This window comes from Crassostrea angulata, chromosome 4 (assembly GCF_025612915.1).
Source record: "Crassostrea angulata isolate pt1a10 chromosome 4, ASM2561291v2, whole genome shotgun sequence".
Classification (NCBI taxonomy): domain Eukaryota; kingdom Metazoa; phylum Mollusca; class Bivalvia; order Ostreida; family Ostreidae; genus Magallana; species Magallana angulata.
In genome coordinates, this window is record NC_069114.1 from 35013732 (window position 1) to 35037580 (window position 23849).

Below are 23849 nucleotides of genomic sequence, written 5' to 3' on the forward strand. Positions count from 1 at the left end.
AGGTTAACACGGTGTGAAAAAGGACAAAAATTGCAAGACAGAAGAGTTCGGAAGCTAGCAGTAAGAAAACAAATGGTATCTACTTTATTATGGAGGGCAGGAAACCTTAAAATAGGAAGAAATACAATAGGAAGTGCTCAACACATTGGCGATCGGGAACTGAGGGTGGACCTAGACAAAAACCTCGCCTTCCAGACATCGTACAAATAACCTGGTGACCAAACATAGTTCTGTGGTCATAACGCGCACCAAAAGCACGCGGACCTGATCGCAGACTGCAGGGAGAAGGGTTGAATGGCTATATTGTTCGCTATGGAGGTTGGATGTAAGGGATTTCAGTCTGTCAGTGTAGAAGGTATTCCATATGTTCGGAATGGTGCCGACAGTGCCTACGACTACAGTTATTAATAAGCAGAGACAGCAGAGAATTGATTTTGCTGGATATGACACAGACGAGATGAGTCGTGTTGAATGCCTGGAACCATCCAGCCTATGTTTTTCTTAAATAATAATAATACATGTATCCTAGATTTCCATCCTCTACAAAAATTTAGGATATACGTATATATTGTACGTATTAACAAACATAAAGGTGCCACATACTTTGTTAAGCTATCTTTTGATTGAATCTTGTTTTTATCTTGATTAAGGAAACAAAATTATATATATATATATATATATATATATATATATATATATATATATATATATATATATATATATATATATATATATATATATATATATATATATACATTGTGTGAAATTTAATTACGACATCACAAAAATTCACGTACATGTATCAATATACGTGACTATATTATTATTGCCATTAATAGCGCAGCAGATATCACTTTATTTCGTGATCAGGAAGTTACTTCTCATAACAGAAGAAATCAGGAAGTTGCTTCTCATAACAGAAGAAAAAATTTTCTTGACCATGGTGGACGCAATTATCAAGAGATACATTGCACTGATATCGACAGCCATATTACTAAGGCACAAGGCAAGTGTTATTTGTGATTATAATCTTGCTTATGAATTTAATTTTAATTCTAAACAAGAACGCATGACGCATTGCGTTTTTCTCCCACTCGTTTTATGGAGTTTTTTTTTGGTCTACAAATATTTTTTTCTAATAGTAAATCATGATTTAAATTGTTTATTTCTCAGAAGATATTTGTTAATCCGTGTTAATCTATGTTTCATTTCCATGTTGCAATGTTTTAAAAAGTGTTTCTTGCAAAGGGCTCTTATTAATTACGCAAACACTATCTGTTTCTGTTATGGCGTTATTTGTAACACTTTTAAGTTTAAATAAAGCCACGTTTTTTCTGTCCTGAAACTTTATTTTTTCCTAATCATTACAATTATTTAACTGGCGTAGATATTAAGAATCACATGCAAATGTTTAAATTTTTCTTCACAAAAGCATTTATTTAATCAGTTGGAAAAACCAAAGGCTTATTTAAAAATAAAACAGTATCAAATGTTGAATAATAAATGTAATTATAGTTCTAATAGAATAAAATGATATTCATTCAATTAAGTTGGGACCACGACCAAAAAAAAACTATAGTGATCCCAGTTGGAAATTATAAACAAACTTTCTATTAACCGAAATTTCTAATTCAGTGTTATATAATCTTAAACAAAATATTGAAAGCATTTGCCTTTTCTTGACGTTTCTTTTAATAATGTGATACAGGTTTTCAGCCCTTCAGGGCTGATACGGATCCGTATCACACCCCTTGCTGAACTCCTCTGCCTTTTTTCGCTTCGGCATTTTTGCATGTTTACAGACGAAAAATAAAACATTTTCAGTTACAGTCGACATTTTTAAGTGCAGTTGAAAACTTCAAATGCTAGCAAATGTTTTAAAGCAGTCAACTTTTGAAACCTGATGAAATTCCGTTCTATAGCTTCATGTTTGTTAAAACAAGAAGAACTCATATTTTTATCAAATACATGTACATGTCCAGACTTTTTAAAAACAATAGTCTTATGAATAATCAATTTGTTCAAGTTGATGGGTTTTCTTTTTAAATTTATTACTAAGTATGTAATAAATATAATAATAGATACCCTTTTCCATATCACAGCTTTTTATCAGCCCTCGACCAATATCAACCCTCGGCCTTCGGCCCTCGGGCTGATATTGGAGTCTCGGGCTGATACAAGCTGTGATATGGAAAGGGGTATGTATTATTCTCTGTTTATATAGTGAGAATATACTACTGAATATAACATTTATATATGCTATATTCAGTAGTATAGTGTATTATTCTCTATTTATATAGTGAGAATATACTACTGAATATAACATATATATATATATATATATATATATATATATATATATATATATATATATATATATATATATATATATACTAATAAACAGCTTGTTAGCACAAAGCGCGCAGGTATTTAGGACACAATGTATAAATGAGAATGAGAGAGAGACTAATTGTCAGTAAATATATGAAATGAAATGCATGCATGCGCGTGCATATACTTGTATGAGTAAATACTTAGCATGCCTCTATTTAAAATCAGAATATCTGTTAGGATGTCAGAGCTCAAATGCTGTCGTACTGTGTGGATGTTTTGGGCGGCATGTCTTTGATGCCGGCGAACTGACCGGCCGACTGGGTCTAGTCAACACGGACTCTATATGCATACACATCGCTGAAAACAAGGTCATGTAATACAGGCTGTTTCAATTGAAAGTTATTGCGTTCAATGAATTTAGTCATATCTATTACAAGTTGCCGTCCTTTAAAAAAGGACTTCAATACGTGGACCATTGCATGTCATGTGTTTCCAACGAAAACATGAAATTAGAGATTATTAGAGATTCCACCCAATCTAGCTCCCTGCTTTTAACCACTAAATTTGTACGTTTTTTACGTATACGTGTATGTATAGCCCTGACTTTTTATCTCAGAATTTAAAGTGTTTATACTTCTAAAATAATTATGATCTATCTATTAATGAAGTTTGCATATATATAGTATCAGGCATTCGGAATTCTACTATTTGCGCACACATTACGATTCGCTCTATACTTTGTTAACTAGGAATGATTTAAACTTTTATACAGTGACAGAATTCAATCATACTTACATGCTTAAAAAAAATTTAATCGGGAAGTACTCTAGCCTCGCCTACTATAAAAGTAATGTTAAGGATCATGGGTATTCGGAAAACAACAAAACGTTGCAAATTATTCTATTTGATGTATGCTGTAGTTTCGGCATAACATTAACTTATTTCATAATACTGACAGTTTATATCACATGCCGATCATTTCTTTAAAAGGAATACTTTGTTTCTTTACTCTTTACCGACAACTTTACAATTGCAGCGCGTTTGAACTTCTGTGTGCATATGGCATAAAATCCCGATCCCGATTCAAATAAACGTGTGCTATGCTGGTTCCCTGAGCTACCTATTAGGCACAGGAACCAGGCTAGCTCATGCGCAGGCTGAATTTTCCCCATAGCATCCGGTTTAACCTCGCTTATATATTATCTGCGTGGACCTTAGGGTCCACGCAATCAAGCGACCGTATGGTTTAGGTCTGGAAGTATGACACAAACTATCCAAAGAGGACCAAGCTTTCGTTAACTCTGTCGCCTGTGTTTTAATCGTACAGACTTGAATAAAGTACTGATAACCTGACCCCTGTTAACGAAGTAAATTCCCATGCAGTGTTCAACATTGGCTGTAATAAATAATTCTATTATGCATACAAAATCGGAAGTTTATTGGAAAAATGATTTTTAGTCTGTTTTCCGGCTTTAAAAAAATGAGCTGAAAACGTGACTTAATATAAATGAAAGCCCTCTATTTTTATCCTTAATTACTAATAAGTGATCACGTCGGTCGAATAACTAAGCAATTTAGATAGCTACAAATAAAAAAGAAAAGAGGAAAGACTGTATATGATAGTGGAGTGGACAAAATAGATGCTAACATGAACATCATGATCTTTCTTAATAGCAGAGAATACATCATATGATATATAAATTATCATTTCTGTGTAGATAGAGATTTTAGGATTTATTGCTATTTTAAATATAGTAGTATAGAAAAGAAAATCCAGTCTGTTGCTTGTAATGGTAAATTTTCATTGCATTTTTTCCTTCCAAACAAACCTCATTTTTGTTTTTTATTGGGGGGGGGGTCAAAGCTTGTTAAGAGAGACTTTGGTTTCATGAATTATTTTGATACTTGCCATTCTTAGTAATACGATTCTATATTACTTGGAAAGGATACGTTTTATAGTAAACAACTTCGTGGTTTATAAAGCTTATAATTTACAAAGCGCAAATTAAACTATTATTTCATGTAATACTGGCAAACATTGAATTCTTTTCTGAAATAAATTGTATTTTCCTAACACATACAGTATCTTTATTTTATACGAATATAAAATATATAAAAACTAAAGAAAAAAAGTACTAATTTTTTTTTCTAATTTCAGGGACTTGCACAAGCTCAAATCTGTTCGGAATCAATAGCTACACCGCATGTTGTTCAGAAATGTCCAATGAACAGAGAGGAATGGGAGAGGGCATCCCAAAAGAAAAAATGTTCAGAAATACAGAAGTATGATAACTGCAGAAATGTGGAGTACCATTGTTTGGTGAATGAATTCAGAAATGAAACTATTGAGGTATGCACGGATCCCTGGTATCTACAAGGTATGTCTAATATAATTACGAAAATACTTACGTTGTAATTTATCGATGTTGTTATCAACACAGTTCAAACCATTGTCATATAATATGCAATAAAATAAGTTTTTTGTCTTATGTTTTACAACCTGTCAAATTAAAAAGTTCTGTACTGAATTAGTGTACATTAATAACTAATCAAAGCAAAAATTTACTATGAACATAAAATGAATATGAACATGGACTAATCGATTCAATTTATTAAATCACTGTATCGTATTTTTAGGTTATTGCCCAATTTATTTAGAAAATGGAGGAAAAAATGACTATACCAAAATGTGTATGAACAATGCATATCCTTGCAATTGTTCCAATCAATATCGTTCAACAGAAGCATACAAATGTAAGAATTATTGATGTTTTGGTAATTTCCTTGATGTACTTTTTTCTTAAAGAAAATGTATAACATGATCTTTTTCCTGACACTATCTATTTACATACAAGAAATGCAATATCACTGTTTAAATAGAAAATATATAACAATTGCATTATTTGAATTATGTATTAAGATGCAATTTATTTGAGGTTGCATTTTTTTCTTAATTAACCTTAATCTGAGGGGACTAATGTTCATATGTCACATAATTTATCTATGTTGGTAGATACATCATTGCTCATTGCATAAGTAATCGAGGTATTTAATCTACTGACCATATTGTGTAAATAAATTTGTACTTTCAAAATGTTTCAAAACATGAGTTACTTCTTTCTCGGGAAATTTGAATGGTATATACTGTTGATTTTTGAAGCTGTATAAGTCAACCATTTACTATACTTCTATTCGTTTTCATGTATTCTAATAAAGCTCATCATTTCAATAAAGTAAAGCACAAGACCATATTTAATCAGAATCCACACATTAGCCTTCCAACATCCCACTTTCGATATTCCCTCTTATTTGTCTTGATGTATATTCCTCTTCGTCCATCCCTCTTTTACCCGTTTGTCATTTTTCTCTTAATGTGGTTGTTATGCCAAAACATACTTAAAATCATTGTACGTTCTTGGTTTTTGTATTTCTCAATATCCATATACAGAAAAGGAATTATAAGAGCTATGTGAATAACAACATTTGTTTTTGTGTCAGGGCAATGCTGTTTTAATGTAAAGAATGTTTCCTCAGGAAAGTGGAATATCACTGTCACTGATTCAGACAAATACAGGTAATTCCTATACATATGTTTGATTTAACGTAGAAATTTTTTTAAGTTTTCGTTCAATTCTTTAAAAAGGGGTGTAAACGGTATGTGACCGAAAAATATCAATTGAATAAAATTAATGTATTCATGTAAATTAAAGAATAAAAGAAATTATGTAATTCCGATTTTAAAAATGTTATACACAAAAGATGAAAATGTATTCTATATTTGATAATTATGCTTACAAAAAATAAACATGATACTTGTGTAGTTCTGGTTGCATTTGTGATGCAAAATTCTATCCTTACCTGTTCTTACACACGGGATTGAAAAAAACCCCAAATGAACCAAGTTAAAACATATTCATATTTGAACATGCAGTCTTGTTGCTTACACTCGATATTTTTGTAAAGAGTATATTAAGATAAAGCACAAACAAATAAAACAATTCAACCAGAGATCTTACATCCAAAACGTATGGTGGCATATCTCTGCCCCTTGTGTGCAAGTTAATGTTCTATTAATTATGTCGACATGCAAGATAAATATGTTGACATGCAAGGTAGTTATGTCAACATGCAACATAACTATGTTGACATGCAAGAAAACTGGAATCAAATAAGAGTAATAAAAATTCTCAAATATCGCCAACATGTGACACCCAAGATGCTAGATACACTACCTATTGATGTCAGCATGCAACTTATTTATGTTAACATGCAACTTAGTTATGTTAACATGCAAGATAAATATGTTGACATGCAACATATTTATGTCGACATGCAACTTAGTTATGTTGACATGCAACTTATTTATGTCGACATGCAACTTATTTTTGTTGACATGCAACTAAGTTATGTTAAAGGGGCATGGTCACGATTTTGGTCAAATTTTATGTTTCTGTTTTTATTATTTACAATGCTTTAAAAATGCATTTCTTATTATCAAATTAAATTTGGGTGCCAGTAGATGAGTTTTGAGCAAGATACAGGGCATAAAATTCTTCGTCATGTAAACAAGGCTCGTGACCTGTTTTTGTTTACATAGGTTCAAAATACCAGTAAAAAATCTGTTTCAAGCTGATTTGTCTATCTTTTTATTCATTCTAAGCATAAATAAACAGCCCCTAACAGTTTACACATTCAGTTGAGGTCTAAAACTGGAATTTTCACTTCAACATTCAAAATATAAACCACAGCTTTGTTTATATAGCGAAGAATTATAAACTCTATAACTCGTTTATAACTCAACAAATGACAATCAAATTTTGGTTGCCTAATAAAAATGCCTCACTGAAGCATTGTAAACGTTGAAATCGAGAAAAAATAACTTTTGACCAAAATCGTGACCATGCCCCTTTAACATGCAAGATAAATATGTTGACATGCAACATATTTATGTCGATATGCAACTTAGTTATGTTAACATGCAACTTTTAAGTTGCATGTCAACATAACTAAGTTGCATGTCGACATATTCATCTCGCATGTCGACATGAATAAGTTGCATGTCGACATAAATAAGATGCATGTTGACATAAATAAGTTGCAAGTCAGCATATTTCTCTTGCATGTTAACATAAATAAGTTGCATGTCGACATAAAAAGGTAGCATCTAGCATCGTGGATGTCACAGGAGGGCGATATTTGAGATTTTTTGAGATTGTGTATAATTCTTATCTGATTGCAATTTTCTTGCATGTCAAAATAGTTATGTTGCATGTCGACATAATTATCTTGCATGTCAACATATTTATCTTGCATGTCGACATAATTGATAAAAAAATAACTTGCACTCAAGGGGCAGAGATATGCCACCATAAAAACGTGTTTTAGCTGAAAAACAAATGATAAAAATTTCGAGAAATATAGTATTCTTTTCCTGTTTTGTTTCATACATCTACATTTAAATTTAATTTGTCAATCGTATGTCCATGCAGTTGAATCCATAACCAAGTGTTTAAAAAAACTTTACTTCTTGCATTAGTTATATGCCGTTTTGTTATAATGTACAATCTGATTGATTCTTTAAATCTGACCCTATGTACACAATGATAAAATACAAAAATATGTGTTTAAAACATACAAGGATTGAACAATATACAGATAACTGTTCCTTGCAGAAATGTTTACTCATTCGTATCTTAGGAATGTTATTGCTAAGAAAAGTTTTACTTTAAAATAACTGGGACGATTAATTGTGTTGAATTCATCATAGATCAAATGTATTTTTAAATGTTATAATTCAGTGATAAAGAGTCTTAGTTTACTTGTTTATGTGTTGTTGCTTGGATGTATACTATAAAATTGTTTTCGGGTTTTGTGATGGTGGGGAGAATTTCGACTATTGGCATTTTTCAGATAACGTGAAGTCATTTAAATTGCATGCTTGATTTGGGAATCATGAATAATATTGTATTATATAATTTTTAAAAAAAACCCAACAATCGGTTGCAGATAGTAGAACTGATTAAAAGCAATTTAAATTTCAAAACAAAAATGAATATTTAGTGCTCGTTTGTTTCTTTTACTAAAACATGTTTAAATTCATTTAACACTCACACACACATTTATTTTTGTCAACCAATTTTTTGGCATAAGCATATCTGAAAAACCACGAAATTTTGTAATTTGTGCCGCTTTGAGTCTTTGCTATATGCAATTTTATTCAATCATGTAATCAAAAAGTTCCATTTAGTCCATCTTGGACTAAAAAAATGCGCAATTGTCTAATATGTTATAAACAACTACTGAACAATAACGTTTACTGAAATATATCATTTGCTAAATAATTATGAGAACCAGTAGTCTTTATATTTGATTGCAGCAACTTGAACACTTTAATTGTGGCAGTATGGATGCTTCTACCAATAATACTATTGTTAATGCTTCTGTGCGCTTTTGGATTCGTGTATCAAAGGAGACTAGACTGTAGAGGTATCCTTTTTAATCTCGATTATATACAGATTTTTCTTGAATTATGCACGTACATGTGTAATAGAAGACTTGATTTGTATGGAATAAATTATATTAGGTAGTGTACGATTTAAATCATCTTTGTTACGATTTTTTGTAGCGACAGAGTTATGCCATGTCTGCCGACCTTTCAGTAATAATAAACATATATTTCAACTAAATCAGATAGAAAAATAAAAGATCTGCATTTTACAGATGTATGCAAACCATATCCTGGAAAAACACATTTCTCATAACCCCTCCGGTTCCGACGCCTGTGCTACACAGTTACGTGTTTCCCCTCATAATTGTTATTTAAATCTTTGACAAAATCTTATCAAAATTTTATATCATTTTTTGGAAATAGATATAGTTATCTTTAAAGTACTAGCAAATAGGTCACTGAAGCGTTGAAGTGAGGGGCTGTGTTTAAAATAGTTCGGACCGGAAGTATTTGATAAAGCATCGCCCGTTTAATAAAGCAAAGGTTTATCACACGAGTAATATACACCACACGTATGAGATCAAATGCATTTTACTGACATATTTAAACAATTTGTTATCAGTTTAGTACCTTTGCTTATTTGTTCAATCTCTAAGCCTCTGTATTCATCAACTTGTATCTTAAATCCAATAAACATTTACGCCATTTTTACTTTTGATTTAGTCATGTATGTCTACTAAGGCTTATCAATATGATACTTTTTTAAAATCACTTTTTGATTCTATGTTTATTTTTTTGTATTGATTTAACAGGAAAGCCTGAAGAAAAAAATCAAGAAGTAAGTACGTATTTGAAGTACTTTCTCCTTTTCATTATAATAAACAAATGCCCTAAATATTTATTTACCCATATAGAGCTATATAGCTTTTCTGTTAAATAACAAATATGCAAAGTTAAAATAGAAATTCAATTAAACTTGAAGCAATGTTTCAAGTTCATTTATTCTAGAACTTAGTGTAAAAAAGGACACAACGTTTACAATAGACAGAACAAGTCTAGTCTAACAAGGTTAAAAAAGAGGACCCAAGGAGAATGAACATTCAGAATAAAACATATATTTATGTTTTAAAAGCAAATGATGGTGTAAGCATTTGTCCATTTATTCATACATTGATCAGCAGTGTCATGTACAAAATTTTCAATTATTACATATAAATATATAATAAATTTGTCTGAAGAGCAAGAGGTTTTCCTTTATCTATTAGCAAACTACCATGAGAGAGTTTTGATTTTATAGGTACCTCGACACAGCGACATTTTATTTGAAGTATGATTTCAAAAAACAAACACCAATATTGTTGGCTTTTAGTTATTTTACATTTTGGGGGGTATATCTTTTTTAGTGAAATTTAAGAATGAATTACCGACACGTTTTTCAAAGACCATTTCATTTATAAAACTCGAAAAAATGCATAAAATTATCTCGTCTACAAACAGGGTATTTTAGAGCTTAAAACTTGGTCTCAATTCGTGTGTAAATTAATAATAAATATATACATGCCAAAGATTGTCTTGTCATGTTTTTTTTTTAATTTCAATTAAAAAATTATTTCTGAAAATCGAAATTGTTATTATTTTATATCTTTAAAATCTATGGATAAAATTTTTAAAAAATCAGATACTAACATACATGTAAGTACTGATCAAACAGTAATATTTTACAAGGAAATTGAAACCAAATTTATCAAATTTAAAACGATCCCTATGGAGAAAAAAAAACCTCATTCCGATCAGATTTATTTTAAATTGGAATTTATTTTTACAAATGATTAATAACACTACAGTTAATTCTGAGTAATTGATCTGCATTTTAAAATTAGTAAATGAAAAAACAACAGCTAAGCAACCGGTTTTGTTTTATTTTTGCAAAACTGTGATATATTCCAAATCTTTATGATTTGGTTCAAATCAGTTTAATTACAATCGAGATCGGTTCGATTTAATGATTTTCCAATTTTATTTAATTTTACTATTACGTTTCAATTTTTTGTTGAAATAATATTATATAGCAATTGTTTAATGCGAGTGAAGTTTACTTGTAGTTTTTATCCATAGGTTTAAAAAATATCTACAATTCTTGAGTTTCATTTAAATAATTTTTTCAAAAATATTATAAATTGTTTGGCCGTCTTTGACATGTATTCATAGATTATTGTATTGTGCATTAATTGAAACCAAATTTTTTGCTATATCCTGTTTGCAGCTAAAACGATGTTTCTTGTTTTTGTTTAAAAATAGAAAAAAAATCATATAAAATTATGGAAAGCCGATATCGGTGTCATATATATTTGTATAATTATTTTTCAAAAATGATTCTTTATTTATCCATCAAATTATGCATTGGTGTGTCGAGCCACCTTGAAACCATGAAGGAAGGAAAAGCAGAATGGTGGATTAATTAAAATACTATTTCCGGTAATGTGAGGAAATGTTTTTGAGAGCAACCAGCTTACAAAAATGATAAATACAGCATACGGTTGCCCAAAAGGTTATAGAAAGAGGTCAGAATTTAGGAGCCTTAGGTCACAATGGGGGACTTTAAACAAAAATTGATAGGACATTTTTAAATTGGTAAACCTAATATTAATATAGCGGTATACAAAATCAGTATAAAGATAACTAAGTATGAACAATTGTCAATTTTATTCAAACAGAACACATGTGTACATTTTTTTTTTGTAATTCAAACATAAATACATTTTTGTATTGCATTAGTTTGTTAACTAGTTTGTTGGTAATTGATAGAGATATTTCAGTACGCAGTAGGCCCGTCGACCTATAATTATTTTTAAACTCTTTCCTGAGTTGAAATAAAACGAATAAAAAGTTCCCCTTATTTTTACAGATATTTTTTTTTTCATTTTAAAGTGTCTCAAAATCATTTTTTATGAATCTTTTTGATCGAAATAGTACAAATGAGTTTTGTTTTTTAGGATAATTTTGGAAAAATAGTCAGAGATTTAGTAAAAAGTTTGGACAACCTAAAGAAAGTAATGGACCAAATTATTGGAAATGACATTTTTGATTTGGAATATAAACTCAGAAGTACGGAGATGAAACTCGACAACATGTACAAAAAACTGTTCGGAAGCACTGGAAAACCAGAACCACCTTTGACCAAAGCTAGCGCACTAGAAGCAAGAGTTACAAAAACCAGTACCATTATTAAACAAATGCTTCAGAAGCTAAGAGGTAGTTTTGTTTTCGAACGTAATATAAAAAAGTTCATATTATGATATTAAAAAAGGTAGTATATGTGATTCAAATATGTAATTATCATTACAGCTTGGAATAAGGGACCTTATTTAAGCCTTCTTATAGGCAAAAGTAAACGTGTACCAAGAAGGAGTTTTAATTAGGATTATCTATGAAAACATGTAGAATGTATGTTTTTTTAATGTAAACATGATACCATTTCCATTCAACTACTATAATTCTTACCATCCAATAATTACAGTTTCATTGTTAAGAGTTTTATATACATAAAGCATGTATTGAGAATAAAACGTGTACGCTCTTTTTTACAATATAATAAACAATCCATAGGTATAGCTCTACCTTAGCAAGGTAGTACCTAGCATCTTGTTATCCAGTTAATTAACTCTTTCAAAACCTTAATATTAACTAAGTCCAATCCTGCTGGTTCAATACATTTGTAATCATCGTTAACTTTGGCAAATTAAAAAGAACAATTTTTATTCGTATTAGAAAAGATGTGTTTGATCCTCCCGTTCGCATTTCAAAGTTTTTACACAATTTTCCATCCTTAAATATAAATTTGTATTTTTAAATTAATGGTCTAACTGATGTATTAACCAAAAGCATTTGGATACCACTGCTTAAGGATGACATTTACTCAGAATGAAAAAAAAATTCCACTGATGATAATAAAGTAATTAAGTAAAAATATCGAATGTTATGTCAATAATAATTCATTTCATAAATACTTTTTGTGTTTAGAACAAGTTTTATTCATGACATATTGAACTTTAGTAAGCAACACCCTTATCCCAAACATCTCTTAAAATAAATCTGTATAACGTTTAAAGAACGGCAATAGAATGGTTACAATTATTTCATATTTAGTGCTCTGAGTATTCTTGAAAAATACTTTTAGATGTTAAATGAGTCTGGTCACGATTTCTTTGTCATGCAAACAAGCTTTTAAGGCTCGTTCCCTGTTTTGTGAACGTTGCTTCAATATACCGGTAAATGTTGTTCTAAAGCTAATTTCTCTCTGTTCTAACTCTTTTAAAGCGTAAACAAATAGTTTCTAGCGTTGTTTTACATTCATTAGTCCAAAACGGAATTTTTACTTCAACATTCAAAACTTTAGCAAAGCTTGACAAAATTTAACAATGAATTGTGATCTCTGTATCTAGCTTATAACACGAAGACTGAGACTCAAATTTTGGTTGAACCTTAGAAATGCCTTACTGAAGCATTATAAACATTAAAAACAGAAAAAGTTTCTGACCAAAATTATGACCATGCCCCTTTAATGATTTAATGTATGAAACTTATAATATTACTTTATTAGATCTAAATTTGGATTTCATTGATGATGACTTGAAACACCATGTGTCAAAAAGACCCGACAGCCATGATATACACATTACAGAACCCAACGGTATGATCTGTCTTATTAGCTTCACTGCTACAGCAAATATTAGAGATACTACGATGATTATTTCATTTAAGATTATTCGTTTTTATATTTATAACGGAAACAAAAATAATTGCTAAATGCGCTTCATTTTGCTAAAAAAACAACGTGGATTATTAGATTAATTACATGTGAGCGAGGTATCCTTATGTCCGCAAAGAAAGATTTAAGAGGGAAAACAGTTTTTTAAGTTAATCTTTTTAGTTAAAAAAAACCAAAACAAAAAAACCAAAAAAAAACTAGGGTTCTGTGACCTAGGAAAAATCTGACCAAAGGTTAGTCCATGCTATAATGTACGTGTATGGCACGCCAATTTTACAAATATGAGATTCACATTGATTTGCTATTGGTAAATAAGGTTTATCGACTTTAAATCGTCAACTATAGCAACTAATTTATTAACTATAGTTTAAATTGTAAACTCTAATCAACTATTTCAAACAAAAGTTTGCGAATGCTGATCTTTGTTTATCTGTCTGTAAATAAACGTTAAAAATATGTTTTGCTGATAATTATCGATTCAACATCAATGTTAAATATAATTAAGAGTTTTTGATCGTAATTTCAAAGATCTTGATTAAATTAATCAGATAAACTCTGTAGATGTGATATTTACAGAAGCGTATTAATGCCACATATGCACTTCGCATTTTTTTTATTTTCTACACTTTAAAGTGTAAATTTTACACTTTAATCTGTAAAATTTTACACTTTAATCTGTAAAATTCACACTTTAAAGTGTAAAATTTACACTTTAATCTGTAAATTTTACACTTACATCACTTTAATCTGTAAAATTCACACTTTACCGTGTAAAATTTACACTTTTATCTGTAAATTTTACACTTGAATCTGTAAAATTGACACTTTAAAGTGTAAAATTCACACTTGAATCTGTAAATTTTACACTTTAATCTTTAAATTTTACACTTTAAAGTGTAAAATTTACACTTTAATCTGTAAATTGTACACTTTCATCTGTAAATTTTACACTTTCATCTGTAAAATTCACACTTTAAAGTGTAATTTACACTTTAATCTGTAAATTTTACAATTTAATCTGTAAAATTGACACTTTAAAGTGTAAATTCACATTTTAATCTGTAAATTTTACACTTTAAAATTTACACTTTAATCTGTAAAATTCACACTTTAAAGTGTAAAATTTACACTTTAATCTGTAAAATTCACACTTTAATCTGTAAAATTGACACTTTAAAGTGTAAAATTCACACTTTATTCTGTAAATTTACCCTCTAATCTGTAAAATTCACACTTTAAACTGTAAAATTCACACTTTAATCTGTAAAATTCACACTTTAAAGTGTAAAATTCACACTTTATTCTGTAAATTTTACACTTTAATCTGTAAAATTTACACTTAAGGTATCTCACTCCTCATGTTTTGATTTCATTGCGCAGATGATCATTATATTTGAAATGAATATGATTTTATTTATTTAATCATCACAGATAGATTATTATTTCATAATTACACAAACATTCATAAAAAAAATCTATTTGAATTCAAGAAACAAACAAGTTTTTTGGGGAACTATTTTTTTCGTGCGGAAGGTTTTTTAGACGATAATGAAAGAAACAAGCAATTTTATGAATTTTCAATATACTTTTCTTTTTATTATACTTTATTCATTATTCACATTTTTAACATTTGATAGGTTTGTAACATATTTTATAGGTTCTGTGTGACATGTACAAAATCAAATCTTGAGAATGTGATAGCCGTTTAGCATAAAATCATGCAAAAATATAGAACATGTCTGAATTTTTTTTAACCAAATTTTGCGAGAATTTTACCTTTGAAGCCCTATATCTAAAATTTGACATCACTGACCCCCATGTTATATTATGTCAAAATGATACTGAATACATATCTAGGCAAACTGGATTAATCTTATAAAATTCTTGATATTCAAAAAGTTTTTATTTCAAATCAAATTGTAACTATTATAGAAATTGTCTATTTCAAGTGCAAAAAGGTCACAAAAATATTTATTCAGCTTCGTACAAATTTTTTGCGTAATCCCTCTATTCAGTGTGACCATTGTTCATAATCAAAAACAATATTTGAAGAAATAAGTTTGCTTAATCAAATATACTGACAACAAATCCTAATCAGGATGATATTGCATTTTAGGTGCGAAAATGTCAAATTAAATAAGCCATAACTCAAAGGGATGGATATTGACCCCCCATTATTTTTGTATTTTTTACGTATGTTTTGTCTGCAGATTTCAATGATATACTTCTCAAGAAAATCTTGATACAACAACATTGAGGAGTGGGATACCTTAAAATTGTAAAATTCACACTTTAAAGTATAAAATTCACACTTTAATCTGTAAAATTCACACTTTAATCTGTAAATTTTACACTTTAATCTGTAATTTTTACCCTTTAATCTGTAAATTTTACACTTTAAAGTGTAAAATTCACACTTTAAAGTGTAAAATTCACACTTTAAAGTGTAAAATTCACACTTTAATCTGTAAATTTTAGACTTAAAAGTGTTAAATTTACACACTATCCCGTAAAATTGGCTAATATCTACACATACATTGGAGAGTATTTATCACTTTCAATGGTTTGATCGAAGCATTATGGACTGAAATATTTTAATTAGTAAATATTTCAAACTTTGTCTTAAATACACTGACATCATTACACAGATTAGTTTTTTTTAATTTTGTAATTTTTTTAAAAACCGTGGATTTTTCAAATAGAGATAAGTGGTTTTATGCCTCGGCTTTTTTCCACACTTTTTTGATGATGATTTTACAATAATAATAACAAATAGTGTTGAATTACTGATCATTCAAAGAATATACATTATGTATCATTCTGTCTAAACCTCGATTTAGCATAAGTACGTTCAGTACTTTGAGTTGTGTACGTACTACAAGAACTTGATTAAATAAAAAATTGAACTGTATACAAATGAATACAATTGACGCTTTAAACTAGTAAAAGTCTTGTATACATTTAGAAGGCTTGAAGACTGTGTATTTGCATAAAAGTGAACAAAAAGTCAAAACCCCAAAACATTGTTACAGATAATTCTACATTTTATGTTGCGGCCACCATATAATTATGTGGTGGCCAGCTGGCCGTCAGATAAATTAGTGGTGATCGCTAGTTTTTAGTCCATTTAATTATCACTTTTTTTCAGTTTTTCTGAAAATTTTAATCTGATTGAATGAGACGAGGGAAACGGCTTGCATTATAAAAAGCCATTAGCGTTGAACATTTTTTGGTCATATGACACTGATACATTTTGTTTAAGAGAATTTAATTATAACTGTTTCAATTTTTGAAAAATTGAATACTGTTAATAAGAACTCATTTCTCGATTGCAATGTTTGTTATTAAAGCAAGATAAAAGAAATGTCAGACATTTAATCAAAACAGCCATGTGGTGTTGACATAGTTTTTACAGATTAATGAGTGATTTTTGCAGATATATGAGTAAAATTTACAGATAAAAGTGTGAAATTTACAGATAAAAGTGTAAAATTTACAGATTTAAGTGTGAATTTTACACTTTAAAGTGTGAAATTTACACTTTAAAGTGTGAAATTTACAGATTAAAGTGTAAAATTTACAGATTAAAGTGTGAATTTAACAGATTAAAGTGTGAATTTTACAGATTAAAGTGTGAATTTTACACTTTAAAGTGTAAATTTTACAGATGAAAGTGTAAAATTTACAGATTAAAGTGTGAATTTTACACTTTAAAGTGTAAATTTTACAAATTTAACGTGTGAATTTTACTGATTAAAGTGTAAAATTTACAGATTAAAGTGTAAAATTTACAGTGAGTGTAAAGTTTACACCTTAAAGTGTGAATTTTACAGATGAAAGGGTAACATTTACATATTTAAGTGTAAAATTTACAAATGAAAGTGTAAAATTACACACAGATTAAAGTGTGAATTTTACACTTTAAAGTGTGAATTTTACAGATTAAATTGTAAAATTTACAGATTAAAGTGTAAAATTTACAGTTTAAAGTGTTAATTTTTCAGAAGAAAGTGTAAAATGTACAGATTAAAGTGTGAATTTTACCCTTTAAAGTGTAAATTTTACAGATTAATATGTAAATAAACAGATTAAAGTGTAAAATTTACAGATTTAAGTGTAAAATTTACAGATTAAAGTGTAAAATCTACAGATTAAAGTGTAAATTCTACACTTTAAAGTTACAGATTAAAGTGTAAAATTTACAGATTAAAGTGTAAATTTTAAACTTTAAAGTGTGAATTTTACAGATGAAAGTGTAAAAACTACAGATTAAAGTGTAAAATTTACAGATTAAAGTGTAAATTTTACACTTTAAAGTGGAAAATTTACAGATTAAAGTGTAAAATTTACAGATTAAAGTGTAAATTTTACACTTTTAAGTGTTTATTTTACACTTTAAAGTGTGAATTTTACACTTTAAAGTGTAAATTTGACAGATTAAAGTGTGAATTTTACAGATTAAAGGGTAAAAATTACAGATTAAAGTGTGAATTTTACAGATTAAAGTGTAAAATTTACACTTTAAAGTGTAGAAGTAAAAAAATGTGAAGTGTATTTGTGGCACTAATACGCTTCCGTAGATATTGGCGTGCAATATTTTTAAAATACAGTTTACCTGGTTTCAGATGTTACAGAAGGAGTTGCAGCCGAATTTTATAATAAAACGACATCCAACAAACCGTTAGAGTTTTCGACTGAAGAAAATGGCGACTACAAATATGGTGATAGCAGTTTGTGCCACATGATGCCCGATGGTATTATGATTCGAGTTATTGTTACCACTTGTAATTATTATATCATTTTAAAACCAAGCTAGATTTGGACAAAGAACTGTAATATCATAGTCATATAGCACAGTGTTGATAAATGCATGAATTTATGATTTTTCCTTTGTGCATGGATTTGTTTGCAATCTATTTTCTTTGCTTTTGCAATAGTTCTGCAGTTTTACTTCGAAACAATAATATAAAAACATTATTAATGTCTTATTAAATTTAGATATTGCATAAGGAATGAAAAGGATTTCAAGATGAACACCATTTACTATTTGCCAATAGAAATTACATTTTCTTCTCTTGAAATCGGAGAAATACAATTTAAATATTTTACCCTTACTTAGTTTGATATGTACATGTACCCTTCCAAACACGCCAATGTATTAGTCTATTAGGTTCACGTATCGCTAATCATCCCCCTCCAAAAAAGTCTTTTAGTAATATTGATTATCATTTGTTAAAAATTGAGAATAAATAATTAAATTACAACATATTTTGTTTCCACGATTTGTACATATCACATTTCTTTCCTTTCCCGGAAGGGAGATCCTTTTTGGCCAGCTATAATATATATTCTAGATATATTTGCAAAACATCATCGTGTTTTTTTGTTCATGGATTTTAATATTTCATTTAACAACTGCCAAAGGTGAGAACAACCAAAATAAAGAGGAAGATTGCATTCAGATGTCAGTTTCTCAACAGACCAGGCTGTCCGAAAAAATTATGCCTGACAATACCAGTGGTTACTTTTTAACAGGTAGCGATACTTTTAAAGACGTATATAGCGTGTTGAACGCTCTACATTTTTGACATTTAATTTGAAAATGATCATAGATACCGGTACACGATCTGCATAACATACATGTAAATTGCTTTTGGTACCATCATTTTCAACGCATTGACGGTTTTTAAAAAAAAATTATTCACGTTTGTACAGTACCCGCAACGTTATTTTTTACAATCCTATCCTATCGTATCGTGTATCAATCCTATCGTATCGTGCGTGTATACTGTTCTATCGTGCGTTAATTCTATCCTATCGTGCGTGTATACTGTTCTATCGTGCGTTAATCCTATCCTATCGTGCGTTAATCCTATCAGGTTTATCGTTTAATTTCAACAATTCTTCCGTTTATCCTATCGTGTTAATCGTTTCGTGCTTTTTATAAGCAAGTAAATTTATTACTAAGTTGCAACTCGTTCGGTGCGCCGTATACGAATATTAGCGAACAAAAATTGTAAAATCCTATCCAACATTCCGTCAGGATACTAATTTTTAAATTTTGTAGAACAAAATTAACCAATATTATATATAAATCATATCTGTTAACATTGAAAATGAAATGAAAGTTTTTAGGAACAAGGTAACAAGGTAACATATTTACCCGTATATCAAATATATTAAATCGTACGCAGAGTGTATACCTGCGTTAACATTAACTTTTATGCAATATAATTTTGTTGCATCATATTTTACAGAAAAAAAACTATTCATGATATAATTTATATTTAATTAAAACCTTGTATTTTGAACCCGTTATTTTCCGTGTGATATTTTATTTCAGGCTGAAATGTTCTTGGCAATCAGCTAGGGTGTGTGGTAATGAAAACAATGTTAACAAATTGTACGCGGAATGTGTATCTGCGTAAATATTTATTTAACTTGTCTGTAATAATTCGTTTTTAAAGCATCATTTTCTTATACAGAAAGAAATGTACTTAAGATAGATTTTATATTTACTTTATACAAGTATAATTAAACCCGCTAATTTCAGAGTGATTTAATCTCGGGCTGAAATATTTGCGGCGATCGGCTAGGGTGTTCGGTAATGGAAACAATTTTAACAATACAAAAAATTTATTGATCATTCAAGCTCATAATTTTATTTGAAAAAAAATTTAACAGGTCATTTTATACATTCTATAAATGATGCAGCGATGATTAACAACTCGGCAATTGTTACTAAAAGAAATTCCACGTAAATCTTTATTTGTACATGTTCTCTCTCAAATTCTGCCATTATCAGTTTGTTCGTAAAAATCGTTTAAAGCGATCTTACGTTTATCATGAACATCGTTTATCCTTTCCTATCGTGTATCAATCCTATCATATCGTGCGTGTATACTGTTCTATCGTGCGTTAATCCTATCCTTTCGTGCGTGTATACTGTTCTATCGTGCGTAAATGCTATCCTATCGTGCGTGAATCCTATCCTATCGTTTATCTTGTAAAAAATAACGTTGCGGGTACTGTATACATAACTAGGGTGAAATCTATTGATTTTCTACGTTATTTTATATTTTATCTTCATCCAATATGTTTTTCTTTATCTTGCAGTCCTGAATTTTTTCGATATTTTCGAAGGGGGTGTTCTGTGTTTGCTTTATCCAAATATTTCGCATATTGTGTAAAAGATGAAAAGAAACTTTTGAAAACCAGTTCGTAAACGTTGGCTTCAGTAGATTTAAAAAAAAAACAACCCATACACCCCTTGGAATACATCACGGACACACTTAAAAGAATTTGATAACTTTCAAAAGTGATAAATTAATTGTTACGCGATTTCACTTTTAAATAGTTTGTAATGCAAAAAAATATCATCAAAGATGATAAATATGATCTTTTTCATTTATGGGAAATGATTGTGAAAATTTTGAACAAGAATAAAAGGCAGTACATGCTTATGCATTTTTGGATTGTTTGGTAGTTAATCCCGTTCTATAATTATTTGCTTGATTATTTGCTTCGTGTGGATATAACTGTTTTAACATTTGCATGCATGTGCCCATCGATACTTGAATCAATGTTATTACCAACCAATCACATGTACTATTTTTTTGTTCATTCTATTTTAATTTTTTTTGTAGATGAATGCGGACCGTTGTTTGAAAAGAAGGTACTTTTGGAATGTTGTTGAATTGTAAATGATATCATATATTGGAATAATTTTTACTAACAGCGGCAAAAAAAAAAAGAAAATTGATGTTTCCATACAAGACATATAATTCGAGTAAAAAGCATGATCTGGTTTAATTTGATAGTGAAAAGAGTTGTCCCTTAGCTAAAACTTTAAACTTCAAACTTCTTGTCATTTAGACAGAAGTACATTCATTTATGAGTCCTAATTTCTCAAAACTTTATGTATTAATTGTAATTACCACCCAATTGTACCCTTGACTAACTCGTCGGTGCAAAATACAGAGAAGACCTTAAAAAGTGGCGTCGAAAGGAAATTGAATGTTGGGGAAGGTGGAGTGGGGGGTGGCTAGGGGCTAGACTCATCAGAAATCTTGATAAGCAAAAAAAAGGATTATGGTAATGTCTAATTTTGCGAAAAAAGAAATTATGTAATAAATTAAGATAAATGTTTGCTTCTATAAACTCCTTTTCAGACATTACGAGAGAAGATGGAATATCTTAGAGATAATACTGACAAACTGATGGAAAATTTTAAAAAAGTGAGAGACGCCTATTACGAAAAAGATAAACCTGGAAATTTGCATACCCTTGATGACCAATTAACAGATACTGAAGCTGACGTTGACGTTCTGGCAGATGTCTATGGATTTAATGAGATTCAAGGGTCACGATCTGGAAAATGTTTGGAGGAAAATTTAGAGGAGATGAATTCATTATTTGAAAAGTTATCGGAGAAGTTTGAACAAATGGAGAGGAAAGTAGGAAAACCATGAAAGTACAAATGTTTCAATTTTGTGAAAGTTTATGCACTCTTATCTTTTATTGGATGTAAAATCTGCCAAAAAGTGTTACATACTTGAAAGTGTAAAATTGGTTTGAATAAGCAACGTGCGATGTGATTTGTCTTCAATGCTTCTTACTTTATCTGGGATATTAAAAGTTAATTATGTACATAGTTCGTAGAAATTTTAACAAATGTGCATTGTGCATTTACTTTGAAACATTCTGCAGCAACGTTCATCACATTCCTCAATTATGATATATTTGCAATCACAATGCAATGCTTGAACAGAAGATCTAGAAATATTGGTAATTTTTGTAATACAATCTTATGATGAAATTTCCAAATTGAATCTTTAATGATGATTACGTTATCCTGTTTTATATCAATTGAATAAAATCATGCGTTTTTCTATAAGTTTTTAGCATTTATTAAATATTGTCCTCTACATTTGACTTTCTGTTACTTACGCTCTCTTGAGCAATGAAACACTCATTTACTGGATCCGCAATACTTTAAAAAAAATATTCGAGAAAAGAATTTTGCAGTACATTGTGAATTATAACATAATTGTTCTCCGGTTTTCCATGCATTGAAAATACACGTAGGTTCATTATAAAAATATCTGTGAATTGTGATGGAAATATGCATATCAAATGACACGTATATTGTACTACATTTGAATGTGAAAATCCGGTATATATATAATTTCCTAATTAAACAAATGTGTGATTGACAGCTGTAGACACTGCGGTGACCCTCCTACAATTTATAAAATGCAATATTATTGGTGGTTATTATTTCAACCTGATTTTTTTTAAATTGAGCATAGCGATTTCTTTTACAAGCGAAACGATTGCATTCTTGGTTAATTTCAAATATATTTCTTTACTTGCTCGATAAGCATAATTTGTGTTCAAACACTTGTTTATAGTATGCACATCATGACAATAAGAAATGTAAAATACATTTAGAGAAATTAATGTTTTAATTTGTTATAAGTATTTGAAATCATTTTATAGAGATAAAAGACAAAGCACATTGGTATTGCAAGAAATTGAATTTTTTTTAATGCAATGTAGGTGTTAGACAAGGAGAAAACCTTTCCCCTTTCTTATTTTCTTTGTACATTAATGGCTTAGAAAACTTTCTTTTGGAAAAAAATATTGTTGGTTTACAAAGCATTAGTAATGAAAACGAGTTATCTTTACATTTGAAACTACTTATTTTACTTTACGCTGACGATACCGTCATAATGGCAGAATCGACAGAAGACCTCCAAAACGCCCTCAACAAATTTTATAGTTATTGTACTCAGTGGAAACTTAAAGTCAATGTTAATAAAACAAAAATAATGGTTTTCTCCAAAGGTCCAACATCTTTTATTTTTATTATAAAGGAGAAGTTATTGAAAATGTTAAAGAATTCAAATACCTGGGTATCGTTCTGTCAAGAACTGGTTCATTTATTAAAGCAAAAAAGCATTTGTGTGAACAGGCTCAAAAGACTATGTATGGTGTTATAAGAAAAATTAGATATTTTAATTTACCAGTAAATTGTCAATTTGATTTGTTTGATAAGGTTGTTTTACCAGTTTTATTGTACGGCTGCGAAATTTGGGGCTTTGAAAATCTAGATATTATTGAACGTGTACATCTGAAATTTTTGAAAACAGTACTTAATTTAAGAAGCACAACACCGAATTTTATGATATATGGAGAAACAGGGCGCTACCCGTTGTATATTAATGTTTATACAAGAATAATTACATATTGGGGGAAAATGCTAATAAGCCCTGAGAACAAAATTGTATATACAGT

At 29.5% G+C, this 23849-nt stretch overlaps 1 protein-coding gene across 1 annotated transcript; it reads left to right on the forward strand.

Annotated features, from left to right (window-relative positions):
• Positions 1–895: 895 nt before the first annotated feature.
• On the forward strand, positions 896–23759 carry LOC128182242 (uncharacterized). The gene is made up of 12 exons (XM_052850833.1): positions 896–1006; positions 4493–4712; positions 4972–5088; positions 5833–5908; positions 8711–8820; positions 9595–9620; positions 11776–12034; positions 13383–13472; positions 18176–18304; positions 18975–19085; positions 21197–21225; positions 21722–23759. Exons 1-12 carry the CDS (start codon positions 941–943, stop codon positions 22019–22021), a joined length of 1533 nt encoding a protein of 510 aa, XP_052706793.1. The 5' UTR covers positions 896–940; the 3' UTR covers positions 22022–23759.
• Positions 23760–23849: the final 90 nt, after the last annotated feature.